This window comes from Barbus barbus (genome assembly GCF_936440315.1).
Source record: "Barbus barbus genome assembly, chromosome: 1".
Classification (NCBI taxonomy): domain Eukaryota; kingdom Metazoa; phylum Chordata; class Actinopteri; order Cypriniformes; family Cyprinidae; genus Barbus; species Barbus barbus.
In genome coordinates, this window is record NC_136729.1 from 24,061,389 (window position 1) to 24,083,492 (window position 22,104).

Below are 22,104 nucleotides of genomic sequence, written 5' to 3' on the forward strand. Positions count from 1 at the left end.
CGCGAGAGGCATAATCCTAAAGCAGTCAGCACTGATCTGAAGTCAGCTCCGGAGCAACGAGGCTAATGTGTAGCAAAGTGTCTGACTGAACAGGCTTACAGTATATAATAAATTAAGTACGGTGATCTAATAACATCTGGACCTCTCACAAGATTTGCACGAGACTTCATTTTAAAGAAACAATCGGTGCAGCAGAATCAGTCAAAACTCTAGGAGGATGTGATACATCTCTCATCCTGGTCATCTGCAACAAAAAGGACCATAATAAAAATACAGTTAGAAAAAAAAAAACATTAGCAGATGAGCATTTCAATCCTCATCGCGGTCTACACCCAAACAAACAATAACACGGCTTGTCTGTTATAATTTTATTCTATTTAAATCACATAGAGGACTGTGTTTCCCAGAATGCAGCTCAATGTATTATAGCCTTTTTCCTTTAAAAGAAAAAAATAACAACATGGTATTCTAAAAAACAAACAGAAAAACAAACAAAGGACAAACAAATAGTCACTTTTGAATGTTAAGTAAATAATCCATCAGAAGAGCCACTGCTGTAATTTTTCTTCAGGTGCAGAAAGAGAACTAAAATGATGTTTTTACTGTAGGCCAGTGAGCTGAGCTAAAGCAAAGGTTACACAGTTTACCAAAGCTGCGGGTTGTGCTCTGACTTGATTCAGGAGACACCACCAAACATTCATTTTCAGGATAAAGTGGTTTGCCAAAAGAAGCAGAGAGAGCCTCTCCATATTAATGCAGAACATAATGCATTAAGCCTGTGAATAAAAAAAAATCTCACATAAACATTGAGTCAAACATTCATCCAAACATCTGCATTCCCTATGCAGTACTGTAGCACTGGCCAGCGTTTTGACACTTAAACACCCATCATGAAGACAATCCCGAAGGTCACGTCTCAACATGAGGTACACTTTAGCAGACTAGACTTTGTGATTGGCGATTTAGTGGTTTGTGGACAAGCTGAAGTCAAAATGTGCTGTAAATTCTGAAATTCAAAAGGCATAACAACAGAGCCAGTGGCAACGGACAAGCTCTCTGAACACACACAGCTCAGAAATGTTTTCTGAAAGAGCAGAGTGCTGCATAAGAAATAAAAAGGAAGGATGCAACACAATTGTTGTCAGGTGCCTGCCTAACTTTCAATAGGCTTTGAAAATCTACAGTAGCTGACAGAACTGGGATAGTGTCTCTCTCACATACACACACCTGTCAGACTTCACCGCTTCCCTGCTGAGTCTCGGAGTGTGACGTTTATCACATCGTGTTGAGAAGCACTTCACTGTAAACGGAAGTGAAGACCCTTTTTAAGAAGCCATCTTTCTGTTTTTCGTTCAGGGGAAAGCATGATAATTGAGGAGATTCTGTGGAAAAAATGAGTGCAAAGGAGACTGACTTGGCCATACGGAAGACAGTTGATAATGACGATGCAGACAAACATCACAACTTAAAGGGATAGTTCACACAAAAATGAAAATTGTGTCATCATTTACTGACTTTCATGTCATTCCAAACCTGTATGACTTTTTTTCTTCAGTGAAACATTAAAGATAATATTTGAATTTTGGTAATCAAACATATATGACCCACTTGTACAAAAAAAACACTGAGATATTCCTCAGAATTCCTTATTTTGTGTTTCACAGAAGAAAGCCATACAGGTTTGGAACAGCATGAGGGTGAGCAAATGATGACAGAAAATAAATTTTTTATCCCTTAATGCCACAGAATTAAACTATACATTACAAAATATAAAACTTGTATACAACGCTGTCTTTTTTCTTGATTCTCTTTCTTCTTTCCAAAGGCCCAAAAAAACAGGGCGTGGTCTTTTCAACTTCATAAAAAACCTGAACTAAACTGCACCAGTCATCATCTAAAAGAGCAATGACTCACTAAACTAACCAACAGTAACATAACCAGGTTGTTCAGAATGTGACTAGGTTTTATAACTTTTTGGACTACTGGACTGCTCAAAGCAGCAGCTCCCAATGGAATCCAAAATGTTTTATTTGACGTACAACATGGAATGGTCTGAATCCATTGCATTGAGTTTAAGCTGAGCAGAAAACTACTACTTTTTTGTTCTTTCATTATTCACTAGACCGTGTCAGAGCAGATGTGAAATATGAACACTGATGGCGAGAAGAGAGAGGAAGACATGGGTCGAGTGCAAGTATTTCCAAAAGTTTCTGTTGTGTGGTCTTTTCTCTTCTCTGTTGGTTTCAAATTATGAATCCTCTCCAAACTCCGTCGCTTTTACCGCCCATATTCGTCTCCGTGATAACTACTATCACTGTTGCTGTAGTTACTGTTATTCACTGGAGAAAGAGAGGGTGAGGATGAGAGTAAAGATGGAGGGAGGGATACAAAGTCTTGGAGCTCCTCCCCCTCCAAGACATTGTCCGTTTCCATGGAAGCAGAAGGTCCATTTGTGTCTAGAGCAGATGAGAAAAGAGGTGAAAACTCCTGTGAAAGGAGGGACGTGTGAAGTCTTTCCTGTTCTACAAGGGGCGTTAGGTCTATGTTTGTAGAAGTGCCCTGAGCGGTGTCGGTATGAAGCCCCAGTGTGCTGGAGAGGACGCGGGAGTACGAACCTGCAGCACCAGCCAAAGTCTCAGGGGCACCAGAGGAGGGCCCAGGGGTGGGGCTCAAACCTGTATGGATTTGTGCATCCGCTCCTGTCTGGGAGCCACGGTGGATTCGGTGGCTGACAATGATGTTGTTGCCAAAGCTGCCCATGGAAGCCATTGTGGTACTCTGCTCACGCTGGACAACCGCTGTCATCCCTCCCTCAGCCATTAGCCTTCGGATACGAGAAACATACTCAGCCTGACCTGAGAGAGAGAGAGAGAGAAAACTTGAGTTCTTCAAGAAATACCAGAGCGCAGGGTAAACAGTCCAACTTGCTATAGTATCTGGGATCAATAAACTTTAGTAGGGAGAAACAAAGTAATAAGGTTAGCAGGCCTTTAGGAGAAAAACTGAAATTGAGAGCTTACAAAACATGAAGAGTTGCAGGTGTTAGTGGGAGATTTATGTCTTGGCAGTGTCAGTGGAGATTTACACACATCAAATGGCTTTCAAACAGCTGTTACAGTGCAGGTTTACAGCCTGGACACATGTGGTATGGACCTAGTTTAACAGGGAGATGCGGTGCAATTAAAAGCGCCAGAATTGACTAAATGATTCATCAACAGTTTCTGCAAACTCAATTCTTTGATCCTCATCTAGTGTTTAGGCACTTCGAATCACATACAGTTAGTGTGAATATGAGAGTGCGTTTCAGATAATTGCATCAGCATCAACAACCCTTTCAAGCTTCGGTTTGTTTCTTCACGGTTTAATTCACACACTGATAGTTAAAATTCTTCATTCGTTTTCTGAATTGAAAGTGGATGGTGCGCTCCACAATGACTTGTGCTGTGCTATGCTATATATAATCTAAAGGGGCTTTCACACTGGACACTTTTCCTGTGGTACAAATCCAAGTGTGATTGGTCTGGGTTCAGACCGCTTGATTCTATCAAACCCTGATGGATTTGCATGCATCTAGCGTCATCACAAGCATGCACAGCACATGACAAAAAGCATGCAAGCAAGATATATATGTGTGTGTGTATATATATATATTATTTTATTTAGAGCTATTATGCGCAGCAGAGTGAGCAACACTTGTGTCTATGTGCGTCGCATGAAGGTGGCTTTCTACTGTTTGCAAAGCTTCTCTTTTGAGGAGACAGCTGATTGCAAACCATTCATTTGTCGCTCTGATTGCAGTCATGCTGCACAATTATATTGCACACTCACTGTGTAAAGACACTAATGACAGTGTCATTGGCTAAAACGAATGCATGTTACTTTACTTCCTCAACAAATGTAGACCTTAATTTGGAGTTGCTTCAATTTCAATCTTGGGTTTAGTGCCATGGTGCGCCCCCAGGTCCATTTGACAGCTTTCACACTGACAATTTTTTCATGTGAACAGTGCTCTGGTCCAAAATAAGCTTCCAGTGTGGAAGTCCATTACCATGTTAATTACTAAGGTGAACACAATTGTTCTACTTTTCTACTAATAGTAGCCCTAACCCAAGATCTAAACTAACCATAAACCAACAACTACAGTCAGAGGGTAATGATACTGTACAATGTTTTTCAAGTTTATAACGGTGGCCTTAAACCTAATCCTGACTCCTGACTGGCTGACAACCGTTCCATGGCCAAAATCAATATCACTTAGTTACTTTGTTTATCAGTGTGACGTAAGTGTTGGTTACCTGTGCTGTCTGTGCTAGGATCAGTGAGATCTGACCCTTCGTCTTCCTGAGGTCGACTGTGGGGTGGCGTCTCTGGTACCACCTCAGACCCAGAATCCTCTGGGAGAATCTCTAAATCCAGAGTGTCTGCGGCTAATAAAGAATGATCATTTCAGCATTTTACCATTTGTTTTTAAAGCAACCCAGTTGATTTTCAGCATAAGCCATTGGGATGAAGAAAAACAAGCAATAAGATTATAAACTAGCACAGGTTAATGGCAAAAAGACAAAGTGAAGAAAAAAAAAACAGTTTGAGCATGCAAGTAAATAACACTCATAATTTTTGTATTCATATTTTTGTGAAGAATGGTATTGTTATGACTAAACTAATATTGGATCGCTTTCTTCAAACTCTGAATGCTTGTAAAAGCTGTATTATATTTTTGTATTTGTACATTCTCACACTGCCACAAAATGAAGTGCAAGTACAATATTTTACAGTCCTTTTATTATTACTTCTTTCTGTATTGCTTGATTATGTTTTACATTTACATTTTTCCATCTAACTGAAAATCCATAAACAATCCAAATGTAGTTATCAAGTCGAAAAATAGATATTTGACAACTAGAGGCACAGAACAAAACATCATCAGTCATGAATAATGGAGAGGAATTATCTTTATCTCAGTATAGGGGTATTTTCTGATACCTGGAGCAAAAGTTACATCAACTATAAGAAATAAAATAAGTGAAAGAGCAACCATGCCACATATGCTTATCGGTAAAACACAGATTCCATGTTAAAAGAACAGAATTGATAAGATGTGAGAAAAAGAAAATACTTTTATAATTCGTAATTCAGTCCATCAAAGTGATTACACTAATGGACTTGCTGTAACAAATACCTTCTGCTATTTAAGCTCATCTCGGCTGGCAGGCTGAACTTCCTGTTTTATTGTGTCTTTAATGTTACTGAATAGCCTCTTTTTTAACCAAACTGCACTCATGGTTAAGATTTCTAATTTCCAATCTGAATGCTGATTGTGCTTCCTGTAAAATGCATCCATTTACACACACTACGCTCACGCTGCCTCATGTGAGTTCATCCCTCCCTGGACAACAGCTCTCCAAGATTACAGAACCTGCAAATCACCTCTGCCATCTGGACCCAACACAACCAAATTCTCTTGGATCACTAGCGACTGAGGCCAGTGGGAGGCCACTAATGCCAGTTGGTCCTTGTTTGCCATCACCACACGGCTTTAACACATGCGGAGCACAAAATGCAAAACAAAAGAACACACAACATTTCCTTTATAAAAGTATATTTGATCTGAAAATGGTTTCTGTTTGCTAATAGGAGGCTGCAAGGGAGCTAGTTAGACAATTTCAGAGAACAATAGTGTAAAAAAATCTAAAATAAATAAATTAACATTTAATTTTGCTGTTTCAATCTACACTACTGTTTAAAAGTTTGGGATCAGACTTTTTTTGAAGAAAAAGAAGAAGAAATAATACTTTTATTCAGCAATGATGCATTAATTTGATTAAAAGTTACAGTAATACATTTATAATGTTAAAAAGACCTATATATATATCAAATAAATGCTGTTCTTTTTAACATCCTAAGATCAGCTGTTCTTTTTAAACTTAATACTTGGTAATAATAAATGGTTCTGAACACTAAATATGCTGAAATAACATTTTAAAATTATTTTTAAAAACCCGGTTCTTTTGAATTGCAATAATATTTAGTGTATTTTTGAAAATACAGCTTGGGTTAGCATAAGAGACTTCTTTCAAAAGCATAACAAAAATCCCCAACTAGTATACATACAGTGGGGAAAAAAAATATTTGAGCCCCTGCTGATTTTGTACGTTTGCCTACTGACAAAGAAATGATCAGTCTATAATTTTAATGGTAGGGCAAACGTACAAAATCAGCAGGGGATCAAATAATTTTTGGCCCCACTTTATATACTGTATATTGTATTCTATCGACAGCCATAGTTGTATGCTTCTCTTTAGGTTTATACATTAACATTACTCTAGTTATGGGTAAAAACATACAGTGTATGCAAATATTTTCCAAATACACTAAGAGAAAAAGTCTGTAAGCATATACTCCAATGTATTTTGTTAATATTGTGATTTTTTTTACATTTTGAATTGTGCATTTTATTGTGTTTTAGTGTTGATGTTAATGGCCACTTTTTGCCAGGACATTATAAAAATTTTTTTTTGCTGGATTTCTTTTTCTTTTACACATATTACTAATAATTTTATTTTTCACAGGCAGTTTATGGACAGTCGCTTGGGAAAAAAAACAAAAAACTAATATTTCTTTAAAACCAAAGAACACTGAGATCCAACCCATTCATTAACACTGATGTCATTCAGGGGACTCTTAGATCTGTCAGAGCCCTGAATGCAGCTCTGTGACTGAGCCAGAAGACTGTCTTTGAGCTATATATTAATCTAATACCTAACATCTGTTGTGCCTCCAAAATAGCGAGCATGTGGGTGTGTTGAATAAGTAAGAAATAAAAAATCATCTGTGTTCTTTAAGAAGTAATAGGAACATTCTCACATACAGCTTTCCTGTTGGCCAGTTTGCAACACAAACACCACTTATACAGCACATTCCTCTCACAAACAAGCTTTCAGTATCAGACAAACGGCCCATCAATGTCAGAATGGAAATGTGAGGATTTACTCTTCTGAGACCAGAGTGCTTCACATGAATGTTTTGACAGACTGTACAGTAAACCCCCTTAAAGGTGCATGAGTCACTGTATATCAACAACACTAGCTATTCAAACACTGTTTTCTATAGTAAACGCATACACATATAGATATGCATGCATATTAAAAAGGTGAAAGGACACAGAGAAAAGAGGGAGAAGGAGAGACTATGAAAACTCTCCTGACCTTTGGCTGGTATTCTGCCTATGACAGCTGAAGCTGATTCCTCTGTAAAGGAAAGTTAAGGTGTCTAAGCGTCATGAAGTCAGATAATGAGACTGGCCCCTGTCTGTCTGTCTAATCTCTGATCACTGAAGTATGTTGAGGAATTTGGTGGTGAGAAAATTTTTAATGCCAAATACCAAAACCCCCCAAAAAATGGAACACTCTTATTCCATAGGATATTGCTAATGGTGTCCATACACTACAGAACATCATCAGATTACTGTTCTTTTCACACTACACAACTGTCTGTGGTCACCGATGTCAGTTCCAGTCAAAACACTTTTCATATTTACAGGTTTGTGTGTGTGGTATAAGACTAAATCCTCCCATTACAATGTTCAGAAGGACCTAAACCCAAATAGGTCCTCATACTGCACCAGAAATCTGAAAAAGGTTTACATTTTTAAACGCTTTAGTCATTCACATGTTTTGGACAACACAACCCAGCTGACAACACATTTGCTTTAATGAAAAAGACAACAATGATTTATAAGTGCAATCAGTGCGTGTTTGTTTGTTTCGCCAATCCTAATATATCACAGTGATCATGGCCTTTATACTTACATCGTTGTAGTTTGTATGTCCCTGGACCGTGATGTCCTCTTGTGGTGTGAGAACAACAAATCTCTGCAGTTTGTATCATTGCTCTAGCAGAAACTGCCTGTTTGGACATTTTACTTGTCCACACCTATTTAAACCTATTAAATTTGGTTTACCAGTTTTATTCAAAAGAGCTATTCATAGTTTTGTGTAAAATGTTTTATTAGAAACATTATTGAGTACACCTTTTATGAAAAATTAGAATTAGACATTAGAATGATGAAAGTAAAATAGTGTCACAGCCAGATATATTAAATATAGCACAACATTATGAAAATAACAGTGGTTTACTTTAAGCACTAATATGACAGAAAATAAAACTGATTGTAATAAATAAGGCTATATGTAGGTCCATAAGAGATCCATACGTACATTACAATTTGGGGTAAGTAAGAAATGAATACTTTAATTCAGCAAAGATGCATTAGAAATTGATCAAAAGTGACATTTATAATATAACACTTTCAATGTCATTATATTTCTAGTTCATTACAAGTAGCACAACTGCTTCTACACTGATGATAATAAGATTTTTTTTTAGATGTTTCTTTGAGCAAGTCAGCATATTAGCTTTGCCAACACAGGAATAAATTATATTTTAAAATTTTATTAAATTCTAAAATAGGCTACATTAAAATATCTAAATTATTTTAACATTTTGACCAAATAAATACAGCCTTGGTAAGCATAAGAGTCTACTTTCAAAAACATTTTAAAAAATCTTCTTCACCCCAAAATTTTGAGTGGTAGTGTAGGAATACATTTACATATCATCAGTAATTGCCTCCCATATCACATATTTTCACACTGCTAGCTGCTATGCCTTTTTATGATCCATGTACTTATGACACCAAAGATATCAACAGCTTTAGCCTCTCAGAACAAAAGGACAGGTGCAGAAAACTCAGGTTCAGGTGGAGCATGATCTATCATTAGTCTACGCAAGGAAATGAAGAGAGAGGAGGAGGACTAAGATCACATCTCTAGAATGCAAAGAAACATTCCCAGAAAATGAACTAAACATCTTTTAATGGACGACTTGAGTTTTGGGGCTGGCTGGATTCTTCATTTCTCTGTCTAAAGCTAAAGTGAGTTCATTGTTTATTCCAAAAAGCATATTTCACAACAAAGACTTGATAAGATAAACAACCTGAGGATAACATGTAACAATGAATACAGCATTCAGAACAGATAGAGACAGAGAAGAGAGTGGGGGATGGAGAGAGAACGTCTGAGCATCTCTTTTGTGTTTCTTAGTATAACTGGAGTAAATATAACATGCCCTTTCCTCATATTCATTACATAAAATGCACAGAGAGGATGCTAATGCTAACCCTAAACTTATTCACTGACTGCGGTTTAAAACGATACCGCACTTAACCCTCGCCCACAGATTTCACTGCAGGGAGTGCGCACTGTTTGTGTGGGAAGATGGCTTTCCTTGAGGTGAGACACTCAGAAGTGAACTTCTCTACCCTAAAACTTTGAGTCATCAAGTTCTTGGCACCTGTAGTACCTCAGAGACACAAACACACAGGTGCTGCAGGCAAAGATGCAGTACATCTGACCTCAATCATACGCCACAAAACAAAACACGCACAGCCATGAAGCCTGCTGCTATATGTATAATGGACAGGTTACATGCAAATCCATTTAAGTGAAAATAAAAATGTATATATTTAAACACAACATTACCAGATCATCAGACCTCAGACCCCCGTCCATTCATTGATAGTCCGATATTCTACAATAAACTGGAAAGCATTTTATTTTCATGCAAGCTCTAACCTAGTCTAAAATAACAGCCAGGAGTAAAGAGCACACAGGTTCATTTTAATCAGTTCGCAAAGAAACCAAATCTTGTTTACAAGGAACAAGCTGACACAGAACTGCTTCTGAGGATGAAATAATGACTGGTTTTGCCAAAGCTTGCCAGGTTATTGACATACAATCTTTGAAAGATACTTCTGAGAAGAATTTAAAAAGCAGAACTGTATTTTCTTCTATTTTAGTCAAAAGTGTAGATACACAAGACAAAACAAAGGACGTACACTCTTACAAATCTGAAAGGAGAGCTTTTGAAAAAGTCTTAGAGATTCATTCCTTCAGAGGCCAAAGCTTTCCAAGATTTGTTAAAACCACCAAACTTCACACAGCTTCAGGCTGTGCTTGTACTCTGGGACTTCACAGTCTCCTTCCTGTTCCACCATTATATTTCTATTCATCCACTGTTTTAAAAACTCTACTGCCTAAATATCACTACACTACACTCTATACATATACACATATATCTGCAGTTTTGTTTTATTTATTCTGCCATGTGCCTTATGCCACTTTATCTATCTCTTTATTTTTCTACAATGTCCTCATTTGTATATCTGTATAGTTGTATGTACATATGTTTAAACTGTATTTATCTGTATTTGAACGTCTACTGTCAGTGTCTTAAATGTTAACTGTATGCACCAAGGGTCTCAGAGTAACGCAATTTCACTTCTCTGTATGTATGTGCCGTACATGTAGAAGAATTGACAATAAAGCAGACTTGACTAGACTTGACTTGACTTACAGGGTTCAGCTTTGAAATCGAACAAGAAAGAGGTGCTCGTTCTTCTGTTTCTATTCTAGCCCTTTTTTAATGCTCAATTTTCCATAGAAGTACATTCATTTGACTCTTTCTAAAACTAGAGCCAATCAATTTAGAGGACGCTTCAGGCAGTACTGGCTAGGGCCGCATGTGCTTGGTGTACTGATAGCTCATCCCTATCCCTCCTCTTTCCTCCCGCTTTTAATCCTTTTATCCAAATGAATTAATACAGTGACTTCGAAACTATTCCGACTACTACAACTTTCCAGCTACAGCTTATAAACTTTAAAACTGCTAACCTGTAATTCTATGTAAGTTTAAAGCGAAATGTCAACTTTATGATGTCCTGAGCTGAAACATAAGCCTCAAAAAAAAAACAAATCTCTCTCTATGTTTGTTATCTGCACTCATACAATTTCTTTTTCTGACAGAACTTTACAAGTGTTTATAACCTGTGCTGCACAACCAGGAATTACTGTATCGCTCATGGCATTAAACTGAACTGACCTGGACTAACAGAGAGAGTGAGGAGAAAAAAGACAAAACCAGAAGTTTAAAACCTGTTAAATCCGACTGTACATTTCAAACCATAGACAGCCCTCACACAATCTGTTTTTGACAGTGTCATCTGGCAGAGATCACTGGTGTATTCAGTCACAGCGCTACAGCACTGTTACTCACTAGCACTTTGTAACTTTATTACAACATTTTATATAATAACAGTTACTATAATAACTGACTGTGCCAATCTCTACAGACTAAGGCTCATCTTATGCATTTCCATGCCAGTAAACCTTAAGTAATTGTGTAAATGACAAATAAATACAACATGACAGGAAACGTCAGACAGATGGTCAGATTTACATTTACAATCTATAGCTATGGAAATAAGTTAATTATTAATTATGTGCTGCTAAATATTACACACTATGATCTGACTCTTCTGAAGCTGAGCTCCCACCAGGCATTATGTCAGACATATCATTCCAGCAGCGGCTCTGACTGTTAACCATGTTTATAAATAAAACTGCACATTTAAACGATCTAAAAATACAAATGTCAGCTGGGTTAAATCTGTCGCTCTGCTTATTCTGCAATTTATATCTGGTCCCTCAAAATAGTTAAGCTTCATCGAGACATGCTTATTCATCTGTTTGAAGAGTACACATGAAGAGTAAGAGTAATAAGAGCAGAGAGCTAAAGTGGGCTGATGGGTAATGGAGGCTGGGCTGAGGAGAGAACATGGCTGGTACCAGGAAAGAGAGATGTAATGTAGTATTTTCTGGCATGAATGCTCTCTCTGAAGCTAACCGCCATTAAACATGAGAGCAATACTACACACACATTATCTTAAGAGATTCGGCTGGTGGGTACCCAGTGAAGAGGCCTCTCCAGTCCCCTGTAATTACCATTAGCATAAAAAGACAAAATGCAGCACTCAATCTTCTCTTTTCACCTTTCAGATTTCTCACTAAAGGCTACAGAATAACAAATATTACAAAACCAAATGGGAGCTGTTTACATGAAGCCTAATACTCCATAAATTTAAGTGATCCCCTCAATAAAAAAAAATCATTATGCAAACACCTCAAACGAAAACAAATAATCTGACTGAGCACAATCCTAAAGAATAAGCCTAAATAATGACATAAATTACATGTAAATCAGACCATTTGTACAGTCGGATTCAAAAATGTGGATTTACATTTGTACCACAGAAATAAACATGGTGGGGGCTGTGACGTGTTGGTGTAGCAGTGTTATTTTAGTATTATTTATAAAGTATCATATTATTTATGTATATTTTGAATGGACCCTTTTAAAATATATTTTCAGTTTTCATTTGAATAGTTTTAGTAATTCTGTGCCTTTGTCATTTAATTTTTTTTTACCCTTTTCAATATATATTTTCTTATATATATATATTTTTTAATATGTAGCTTATATAAGTAATATTTGTATTTATTTCACCTATATTTCATTTAATAAAAAATAGCTTTAGTTTTAGTTAACAGTAACAACACTGTGGTGGAGACTTTCTGAAAAATAAAAAGACTGTTAGGAGACAAGAGTGATGAAAAGTATGAAATAACGACTTCAAAAAAGTCTTTGATGAAATAAAAGTTGTGGCCAAGATCCCTGACAGGAGCACTGAGAGCCTCTTGTTGCTATGGTAACACTAAATGCCACACTTCTGCATGCAATGAATACATGTGTGGCACATGTAAACAGATACTGTCATCAGACTGCAAAGTTTAAGGCATACAGTATAAACATTGCAACTGGAACATGCACTCAGACTGAATTTATTCACATTAGTGAGCCTGTATAAAGGATAAAAAGAATGTTTTGTTAATAGCAGAAGCAGCCAATATGTTGAAGCAAAGGGATGGAAAACTAACCAAGGATATTTGTCTTTTCATCTCAAGGACAAAGCACACCTGAGTTCAGTAATGATATTCTGACTCACAGAGAGTGTCTTACCATCAGTAACCTGTGACCCCTGAGAAGTGCTGGGCAGCTGAGGTTCATCTGGAAGGTCACGGTCTGTTTGTGTCTCTGCATTCTGTAACCGTAGAGTCTGTGTCTGGGTCCCCTGTGATGTAACAGTGGGGGCAGGATGTCGTGGCTGCAGACCAATCGCATTCATCAGACCCATCTCTCTGTGGGACCTCCAATCAGTCCTGCTGTTCCTACAAACAAGACACATCCCACAGCAGGGTGAGTGATGACTACACCAAATCTTCACGCAGTCTTCAGGCGATTCTGGTCTGATCTGATATGACACAGAGTTAAATTCTCCATAGGGCTGGAGGAACTTTAGATGGAACGGGATGTGTGTCTTTATAACTGCTTGCTTGGCAAAGCTAAATCTTTTCTGACAAAAGGTTGTTTTCTCTCATAGAAGTTTATTAAGTGAGGATGCACTACAATACCATGTACAGTTGAGGTCAAAAGTTTACACCCCCTCCCCTTTCAGAATCTGCAAAATGTTAATTATTTTACCAAAAATACGAGGGATCATACAAAATGTTATTGTTAATTTAGTACTGACCTGAATACGCTAGTTCATATAAAATATGTTTACATATAGTCCACAAGAGAATTTATAAAAATGACCCACGCCGTTCAACAGTTTACATACACTTGATTCTTAACACTGTGTTGTTACCTGAATAATCCACAGCTGTGTTTTTTTGTTTAGTGATAGTTAACACTAAGCTAAACAGTTAAACTGCCTGCTGTTCTTCAGAAAAGTCCTTCAGGTCCCACAAAATCTTTTGCTTTCCAGCATTTTTGTGTATTTGAACCCTTTCCAACAATGACTGTATGATTTTGAGATCCATCTTTTCACACTGAGGACAACTGAGGGACTCATATGCAACTATTACAGAAGGTTCAAACGCTCACTGATGCTCCGGAAGGAAAACCATGCATTAAGAGTCGGGGGGTGAAAACTTTTTGAATTTGAAGATCAGGGTAAATTTGACTTATTTTATCTTCTAGGAAACATGTAACTATCTTTTGTAGCCTCTGAAGGGCAGTACTAAATGAAAAAATATGATATTTAGGCAAAATAAGAAAACTGTACACATCTCCATTCAGTTCAAAAACCTTTGACCTCAACTGTATTTTATCTAAAATGACTTCAGAATAATACAAGCAGAAGTGATTCATCCTCGGGAGAAATCAACACAATGCTACCAGACCAAACATTGTCTCCCTCAGTTATTACAGACACAGCTAAAGGGATAGTTCACCCCACATTTTTTAATTCTGTCATCATTTACTCATCTTCATGTCTTTCCAAAACTGTATTTTTTCTTTTGTGTAACAAAGATACAACCGTTTTTGTCCCCACAATGAAAGTCAGTGGTGTCTGAAAGAACCAGTGTTGCCAAGTCCGCGGGAATTGGCCTACTCTAACACGGTTTCCGCCAGTTGTTTTTCATGTTTGCGGGTTTAAGCGGCCACAATAACGTGACATTTAGCCCCTAAAATGCAAATTTTACCAGGGGAATCCCGCCATAAAACGTGTATTTTATCCCCCGGAATGTGATTTTTACCAGGGGACACCCCTCGAAAAACGCGATTGGGCTAGTTTTGAGTAGCAATTGAGTGGGTTTTGTGGTGAAAACCTGGCAACATTGAAATCAACCCTGAACCCCATTGACTTTGACCGTGTGGACCAAAAAAATACATTTTTATTTAAATATATTTTTGAAAGTCATACAACTTTGGAACAACATGAGGGCAAGTAAATGACAGAATTGAATTTAAATTTTGGGTGAACTATCCCTTTAAATACAACACAAACTCTGGGACAGGGGCATGTATCCTGTAAATATACATTTAAATCCTGTCCTTTAAATTTGAATGTATTGAAGTATAAATAAAATGAACTGAAATTCAAAGAACTTCATATAATTGTCCAACGAAAAAAAAACTTGTTTTAAAACATTTTAAAAAATTTGAAAAACATTTTTGAAACAAGTTTGAAGGACTATAGAAAAACAGACAGACAGACAGGCAGTAACAGGCAGTGGATGACCATTAGTATCAGTTATGCCTAATCATGTGATGCCAGCAGTCTTATGTTGTTGTGGCCTTCCTCTCGGCCTCCTGCTCCAGCCATGAGCCCGGATCTGAGCTGCCAATATAATGGTCAGGATGGTGATACTTTGAGGAGAGATGGATACAATCTTGGGTGAAGCAGTGTTGCTGTAGAGTGAACTAAGATGTCTCATTAAGCCCATTGTGGACAAGTGTGGCACCAGTGTGTCAGGAAACGAAGACCAACAAGATGGAAACTGCATTAACACACCTTACTGAGGCTTTTTTTTTTCTTTTACCAAAATAGTGTCAGCAAAACAAGCTAGATTCATGGCTGCTATGATGAGGCTTAATTAGCAGCAGCCGTGCCTCACAGCTGTGCTCCGCTATCATGCCCATCCTCTAAGTGACACGCTGTTGTTGCCTGGACCTTGGAGGGCTGGTTGGTGATAAATTGATGGGAGGTGAATTCTCAGTCACACGATATACAGGTACATCTAAAAAAATTAGAATATTGTGAAAAAGGTCAATATTTTTTGTCACTCATTTCAGAAAGTGAAACCCATATATTATATAGATTCATTACACATTGTGTGAAATATTTCAAGCCGTTGTGTGAAATATTTCAAGTGCGTTGACCGTGGCCTTCAGAAAACACAGTGGACCAACACCAGCAGACGTCACGGCACCCCAAACCATCAATGACTGTGGAAACTTCACACTGGACTTCAAGCAACATGGATTCTCTGCCTCTCCACTCTTCCTCCAGACTCTGGGACCTTGATTTCCAAATGAAATGCAAAATTTACTTTCATCTGAAAAGAGGACTTTGGACCACTGAGCAACAGTCCAGTTCTTTTTCTCCACAGCCCAGGTAAGACGCTTCTGACGTTGTCTCTGGTTCAGAAGTGGCTTGGTAGCCCTTATCCTGAAGACGTCTGAGCGTGGTGACTCTTGATGCACTGACTCCAGCTTCAGTCCACTCCTTGTGAAGCTCTCCCAAGTGTTTGAATCAGCTTTGCTTGACAGTATTCTCAAGCTTGCAGTCATCCCTGTTGCTTGTGCACCTTTTCCTACCCAAATTCTTCCTTCCAGTCAACTTTGCATGTAATATGCTTTGATACAGCACTCTGTAAACAGCCACACCTTTCAGTAATGACCCTCTGTGACTTACCCTCTTTGTGGAGGGTGTCAACGATTGTCTTCTGGATCATTGCCAAGTCAGCAGTGTTCCCCATTATTGTGGTTTCAAAGAACAAGAGATACCCTGAATTTATACTGTAGGGATGGTCATTAATTGAAACTCAAATGTAAATATTCTAATATTTTGAGATACTGGATTTTGACTTTCATCAGCTGTAAGCTCTAATCATTAAAATTAAAACAAAAAACTTTTGAAATGTTTTACTTTACATGTAATGAATCTAAAATATATGAAAGTTTCACTTTTTGAAATAAGTTACAAGAAAAACTTTTTCATGATATTCTAATTTTTTGAGATGTATCTGTATACCACATGACAACAGAATAGATGAAAAGGTATTAACGAAACAGCACCTCTTTATTAGCGCTTAGAAATATGCTCAGCATGCCAAGCCAAAGAACAAAAATGACATCATTTATTTTATTTTTAATTAATTGTAAATTATATATATTATTATTTACATTATTCTAATTACATTTTTATATTAAATAAGTGAAATAATTTAGAATGAGAACGCTGAATTTAAATGCATTAAAAACAACAAATAACTATACGTTCTGGTGCTCTCAATTAAAGTATGTCTATACTTACCCTGCTCTGTCTCCAGCCCTGCTGCTACTCGTTCCAACCCCTCCACCATTATTGATGGTGAACATTCTCTCAGAGTGTTCAGAAGTGCTGTTGCTATCTGAGTGTACATCACTGGATGGTATATTTCCATGGCCACGTACATAGGCAGACAAAGAAAGAGAAATTAATAAGTGCCTATAATCCAGGTAAGGCTCATTGGCAACGTCACATACTGTGCAAGAAGAAAAAAAGTTGACCTTCATTTCTACAGAAGCTAAAAGTTTTAAACCGCTTTTCATTCTAAGGTGACATCCACTGGAATTAATTAATTGCACAGAGATAAATAAAAACATTGAAGAAAGAAAGATGAAAAAAAAGGGAAAATGTGTCTTCCTGATTGATTTTTTTTTTTTTTTTAATCAGACAAACATCCCATGCATTAGGTAAAAATAAAATTCCCCTTTGACTTTGGGAAACCCTTGTACTTTGTCAGTTAAAATTCAGAGAAAAACTTCAGAAAACAGCATAAGAACAAAGAGCTGAGCTTAAACAACAGCAGACAGAAAGAGAAGCCTCTCTCTTTCTCGACTGTGTTAGAGCTGTAGTCCGTTGACTGCTCATTTGCCTACCTCAAAGAAACTCGCTATAATCCCCACGGACTCCCACAATGCATCTATGCAGCTCATTAGCATAGCAATGACAGTCCCGTAGTTGCCGAGGCTGACATCCACTTCATCCAACCATCCCGCGCACCTGTCTCCAACCAAGAGTTCCCGAAGATGTTACCTCCCAATGGGTCTGTCCAGCTCTCCTTCTTGCCCCCATTTCCCTTCTACTATTCTCTCTGTCTGTTTGTCTCTTTCTCTTTTCTCTAAGGAAGTCTAACAAAGGGAAAGCACAAAACATCTCTCTGACAACTGTTTGAAGAGCATAGCAGGTCAAAAGGTTGGAGAAAGTTGTGAGAGGTGATGAATACTAGCATATTATATAGCTAAGGTAATTAACCTATTGAAAATAATAATAATAAACAATAACACAGATATATAACCACTGCTTCAAGCTGGTTGTGCTTTTTAATGGATAGGAGACAAGCTATTAAGGCCTGCTCATGGTATTCTTGAATGTAATCAATATTTGTGGACTTTTAAAATTACTCTTTTTTTTTTTTTTTTTTTCAACACATCATAATGAGTGGGTTTTCCCCAGCATGAGAGTAGGCTGGTATCTGGAACCACTGGAGACTAATTATCAGTTTCAGTTGGATCGATCCATCTCCTGCCAATGTCCATCATAAGCTTTAGCGTAACAGCCTTATAGGTACTGACAGAGAGGAAGCAGTGTGCGGTCCTGGCTGCTTTCAGAGAAAGGTGAAGACCATATTCTAAACCTACACTACAGTCAAAAGTTTTTGAACAAAAAGATTTTAATGTTTTTTAAAGAAGTTTCTTCTGCTCACCAAGCCTGCATTTATTTGAGCCAAAGTACAGCAAACATGGTCAAATTTTGAAATATTTTTACAATTTAAAATAGCTGTTTCCTATTTGAATATATTTTAAAATGTAATTTATTCCTGTGATTTCAAAGTTACATTTTTATAGCATAATTTCTCCAGATCTAATATTCTGATTTGCTGCTTATTCTTATTATGTTGAAAACAGATTAATTGAATTTTTGAATAGAAAGTTCAGAAAAACAGCATTTATTTGAAATACAAATATTTTGAAACAAATAAATACAATACAAATAAATGTATTTTGCTCAATTTAAAGCATCCTTGCTAAATAAAAGTATTATTTTCAATACCCCCCCCCCCCCCCATCCTGTGATTAAAGCTAACCACTAATTAATTACATTTTAATATATATTCAAATAGAAAGCAGTTATTTTAAATAGTAAAAAAGTATTTCACAATATTACTGCTTTTGCTGTATTTTGGATCAAATAAATGCAAGCTTGGTGAGCAGAAGAGAATTCTTAAAACACACATAAAATATCTTATCCTTCAAAAAGTTTTGACTGGTAGTGTGTGGTAATTAAATGTACAGGGGACGGGGCAAATCTGACTTTTTATCAAGAACGGAATGAACAGCCTAATAAATATTAGGCTCTGACGTACTGTTTTCAGCATGTTTGTAAAATATGCTCAGGAAGGCCCAAATGAGGACTACCACACTTCTATATTAGTTACTATTAGTTACAGTCCTCCAGGACAGAGATGAGCAACCTGGGCATCAAACAACAACAGCATGTACACTACATGAATTTGAAGGATGACCTGAATAAAGGTGCATTCACACCATGTAGTAATTAATATAATTATGATATTCTGACTTGTAAAAAGCATTCAGTTTCTTGTAGAATCCGTAATTACAACCTGACCACTGCAACGTCATGCAGAAACCAAATGGCAGCACCTTCAGCACTAAATTAACCATTTATTTCTCAATATTTCTGTTTATCCTATTGTTAATGTCTTAATAATACAAGAATACTCGGAAAATATGACATACAACACAGTCTATTGCAGCTGGTTGAATAACTATATCTAGTATCCTGCTGAAATTATACTTTTATTATTAAGGCATTTGCATAAAAACTGTTACTTGTTGTATTGCCATTTTTCCTGATTGCTCAAATTACAGATTAATTTCCGTGTTGCCAAAGAAACACATTATTCTGAGTCTTATTGAGAGGAAGTGACCAACCCCGAGTAGAACATCACAGGTTATCTAGTAATTATGAAAAGGCGTGACTGCAGCATAAGCCTTTGTTGTAAAAAAATATAGTGTGCAAATGGAAATAACAAGAAAACTAGCCATTATTCTATACAAAATATTCACCTAATTTCCTGATGTATTCAAACACCTTTGTATGTGTTGCTGATGGCTGTCAACAAATAACTGCGATTAGTGATTTAATAATAATTTATTATTACATTTTTAGGTCCTACTTTATATTAGGTGGCCTTAACTACCATGTACTTACATTTAAATTAATCATTTGATACAATGCACTTATTGTGTGTACATACATGCTAACATCGTACTTATATATTTTTAAAATATTTGCATCATGTAATTATATCTATAATTAATTTCTGTAATTACATTAATAATTCCACTGTTGACCCATGCGTTACACCTTAACCCACCCTTAAACCTACCCATATCAAACCTGTCCATAATCTTACCTGTATCCCACCTCAATAGCAGCAGAAGTTTTTAGCAAGTAAGGGATAATCAATGGCTAGCCGTGCATTAAAAGATTTTATTGCACGACGTGGAGGCAAAGAACCGAAGGCGAAGGCGAAGCTCTTTAAAATCCTTTAATGCACGGCTAGCCGTTGATTATCCCGCTTATTCCATTTTTGCCAAGTTATAGACAAGTTAAAACTTGCATTGCTCTTTGCAGCGCAATTTTTGACCGAATGGGTATGACGGTTAAGGCTCATTAGCTCAGCATTCTGCTTTCTTCAAATCAGACACAGAGATGAAATAGTGCTGTAAGACCACATTTATTTGAATGAATTATAGCATGTATTTCAATTAATTATCGATCGATAATTTTATTTAATACAAGTTTATGTGTGTGTGCAGCACAATCTGCGATCTCAGACCTCTCTCTCTCCGTATGTGTGTGTGTGTGTGCGCGAGTGATGTGTGTTGGTTAGTGTGCATCAATTAAAGCAGCGCATTAATATGGAACGGTGAGTAAACTGACCTGGAACTACATGTGCAGTTAATCGAATTTAATCAACACCTGCCAGCCAATCAGAATCAAGTATTCAGACAGACCATGGAATAATACAATATGAACACTGTAGTAATTTTTTTGATTTAAGTGCATAGTGGTTAAGGCCACCTAATATAAATTGGGACCAATTTGTATATTTTACTACCATTGAATATAAAATAAATAGGCCCATACGATCCTCTGTGCTTCTGCATCTCTTCTTATGCGAGTTTCATAATAAACTCGCGTCACAATATGCTGGCCTTTACGGCAAACATGAACTTATGAACCCATGTTTGACAGATGACAGGAAAAGGTGGTTTATAGTTTAAAATACTTATTAGTATTTTTCTCAAACCCACCTAAAATATTTCTTTAGAAGTCATTTAGATTCATCAAATGGGGTCATATGGATTTCCATCATGTTCACTAAAGGACCCATATACTTCTTATTTTTCTTAAAATCTCAGTTTCAAAAGAAAGTAAGTCGTAGACATCTTGGACGGCATAAGGGTGAGTAAATGAGAGAATTTAAATTTTTGGATGGAGTATCCCTTTAAACTGCATTACTGTAGCTCACACAGTTATCAGCTATTATCGCCAAGGTTTGAATCCCAGGGAATGCATGAAATGATAAATTTATAACTTGAATACAATGTATATTGGTTTGGATAAAAGTGTCTGCCAAATGCATACATGTAATGTAAATAACGGACCAGTGTGGTGCCAAAATCCGACTCCTCTGCTTCTCCCTACACATTAGAAAACATAAGTTAAGAATACAAATTTGATAGCATTTCTTTTTGTGCTGAACTTTCCCTTAATTAAATGACAAAAAGTGCTTGAAATTTAAAGGTCACAATTATCATTTGAAAGAACTGTGATTAAATCAAAGAACTTCCTTAATCAATAATCCAGACACGCTCTTATATGTTTGTATAAGAGCAAATTATCATGTAAACTACACTAAGACAGGTAAACTGCTGTCACGACTGATGCCAAGCCATTGGCTTTTTTTTGTGTCCAAGGCACACAACATTAGATTCATGGGGATCCGGACACCACACACGAGTACTTAAAATACAAATAAGGCTGTGAGCTTGTGTAAGATACATTTTTGGTTTTCTCTAATTAGCAAACTGTTTGCATTAATGAAGACAGAGCGTGTTTACATTGTAGAGAAAGTTTTTGCGGCAACGTGGGCTTTTTGTATCCACGGTAACCTTGATGATAATTATGAGAAACTTGCAGAAAAGCAACATCCACAGCCAAGATGCAAATTATACAACCAAATACAGTGGAGGGAAATGATCCTTGAAGAGAATTAATTAGTGTCTGTTTCGCTAACAAACACCAATCACTTGCAGGAAAACTTCTTTTAAAACTGCTGAAGAACTGACAAAACCAAAAAGGTTTTTGAGATGTATGACATTCATTTACATAAACATAAAACAGAGCAGTTCTCACCAGAAAACAAAAACAGATGGGCAAAGCAGAGGAAAGACAGACTTTGAGTGTTGAGTTCAACATTCAAAATGCTTTTATGTAGACACCATTTATACTGCAACTTATTTTACCATGGTTAACATTACGGATCATTTCTGATTTAATAT

At 36.9% G+C, this 22,104-nt stretch overlaps 1 protein-coding gene across 2 annotated transcripts in view; it reads right to left on the reverse strand.

Annotated features, from left to right (window-relative positions):
- Positions 1-360: 360 nt before the first annotated feature.
- LOC306851916 (activating molecule in BECN1-regulated autophagy protein 1A-like) overlaps positions 361-22,104 on the reverse strand; it is a 93,994-nt gene continuing 72,250 nt past the window's right edge. For both annotated transcript variants that reach the window (XM_079388426.1, XM_079388425.1), the window contains 4 exons: positions 16,781-16,891; positions 12,916-13,124; positions 4,296-4,427; positions 361-2,855 (listed from right to left, as the gene is read on the reverse strand). In XM_079388426.1, coding sequence (XP_079244552.1) covers positions 2,278-2,855; positions 4,296-4,427; positions 12,916-13,124; positions 16,781-16,891 — 1,030 coding nt within the window. In that variant the 3' untranslated portion in view covers positions 361-2,277. The remainder of the gene's footprint in view (positions 2,856-4,295; positions 4,428-12,915; positions 13,125-16,780; positions 16,892-22,104) is intronic.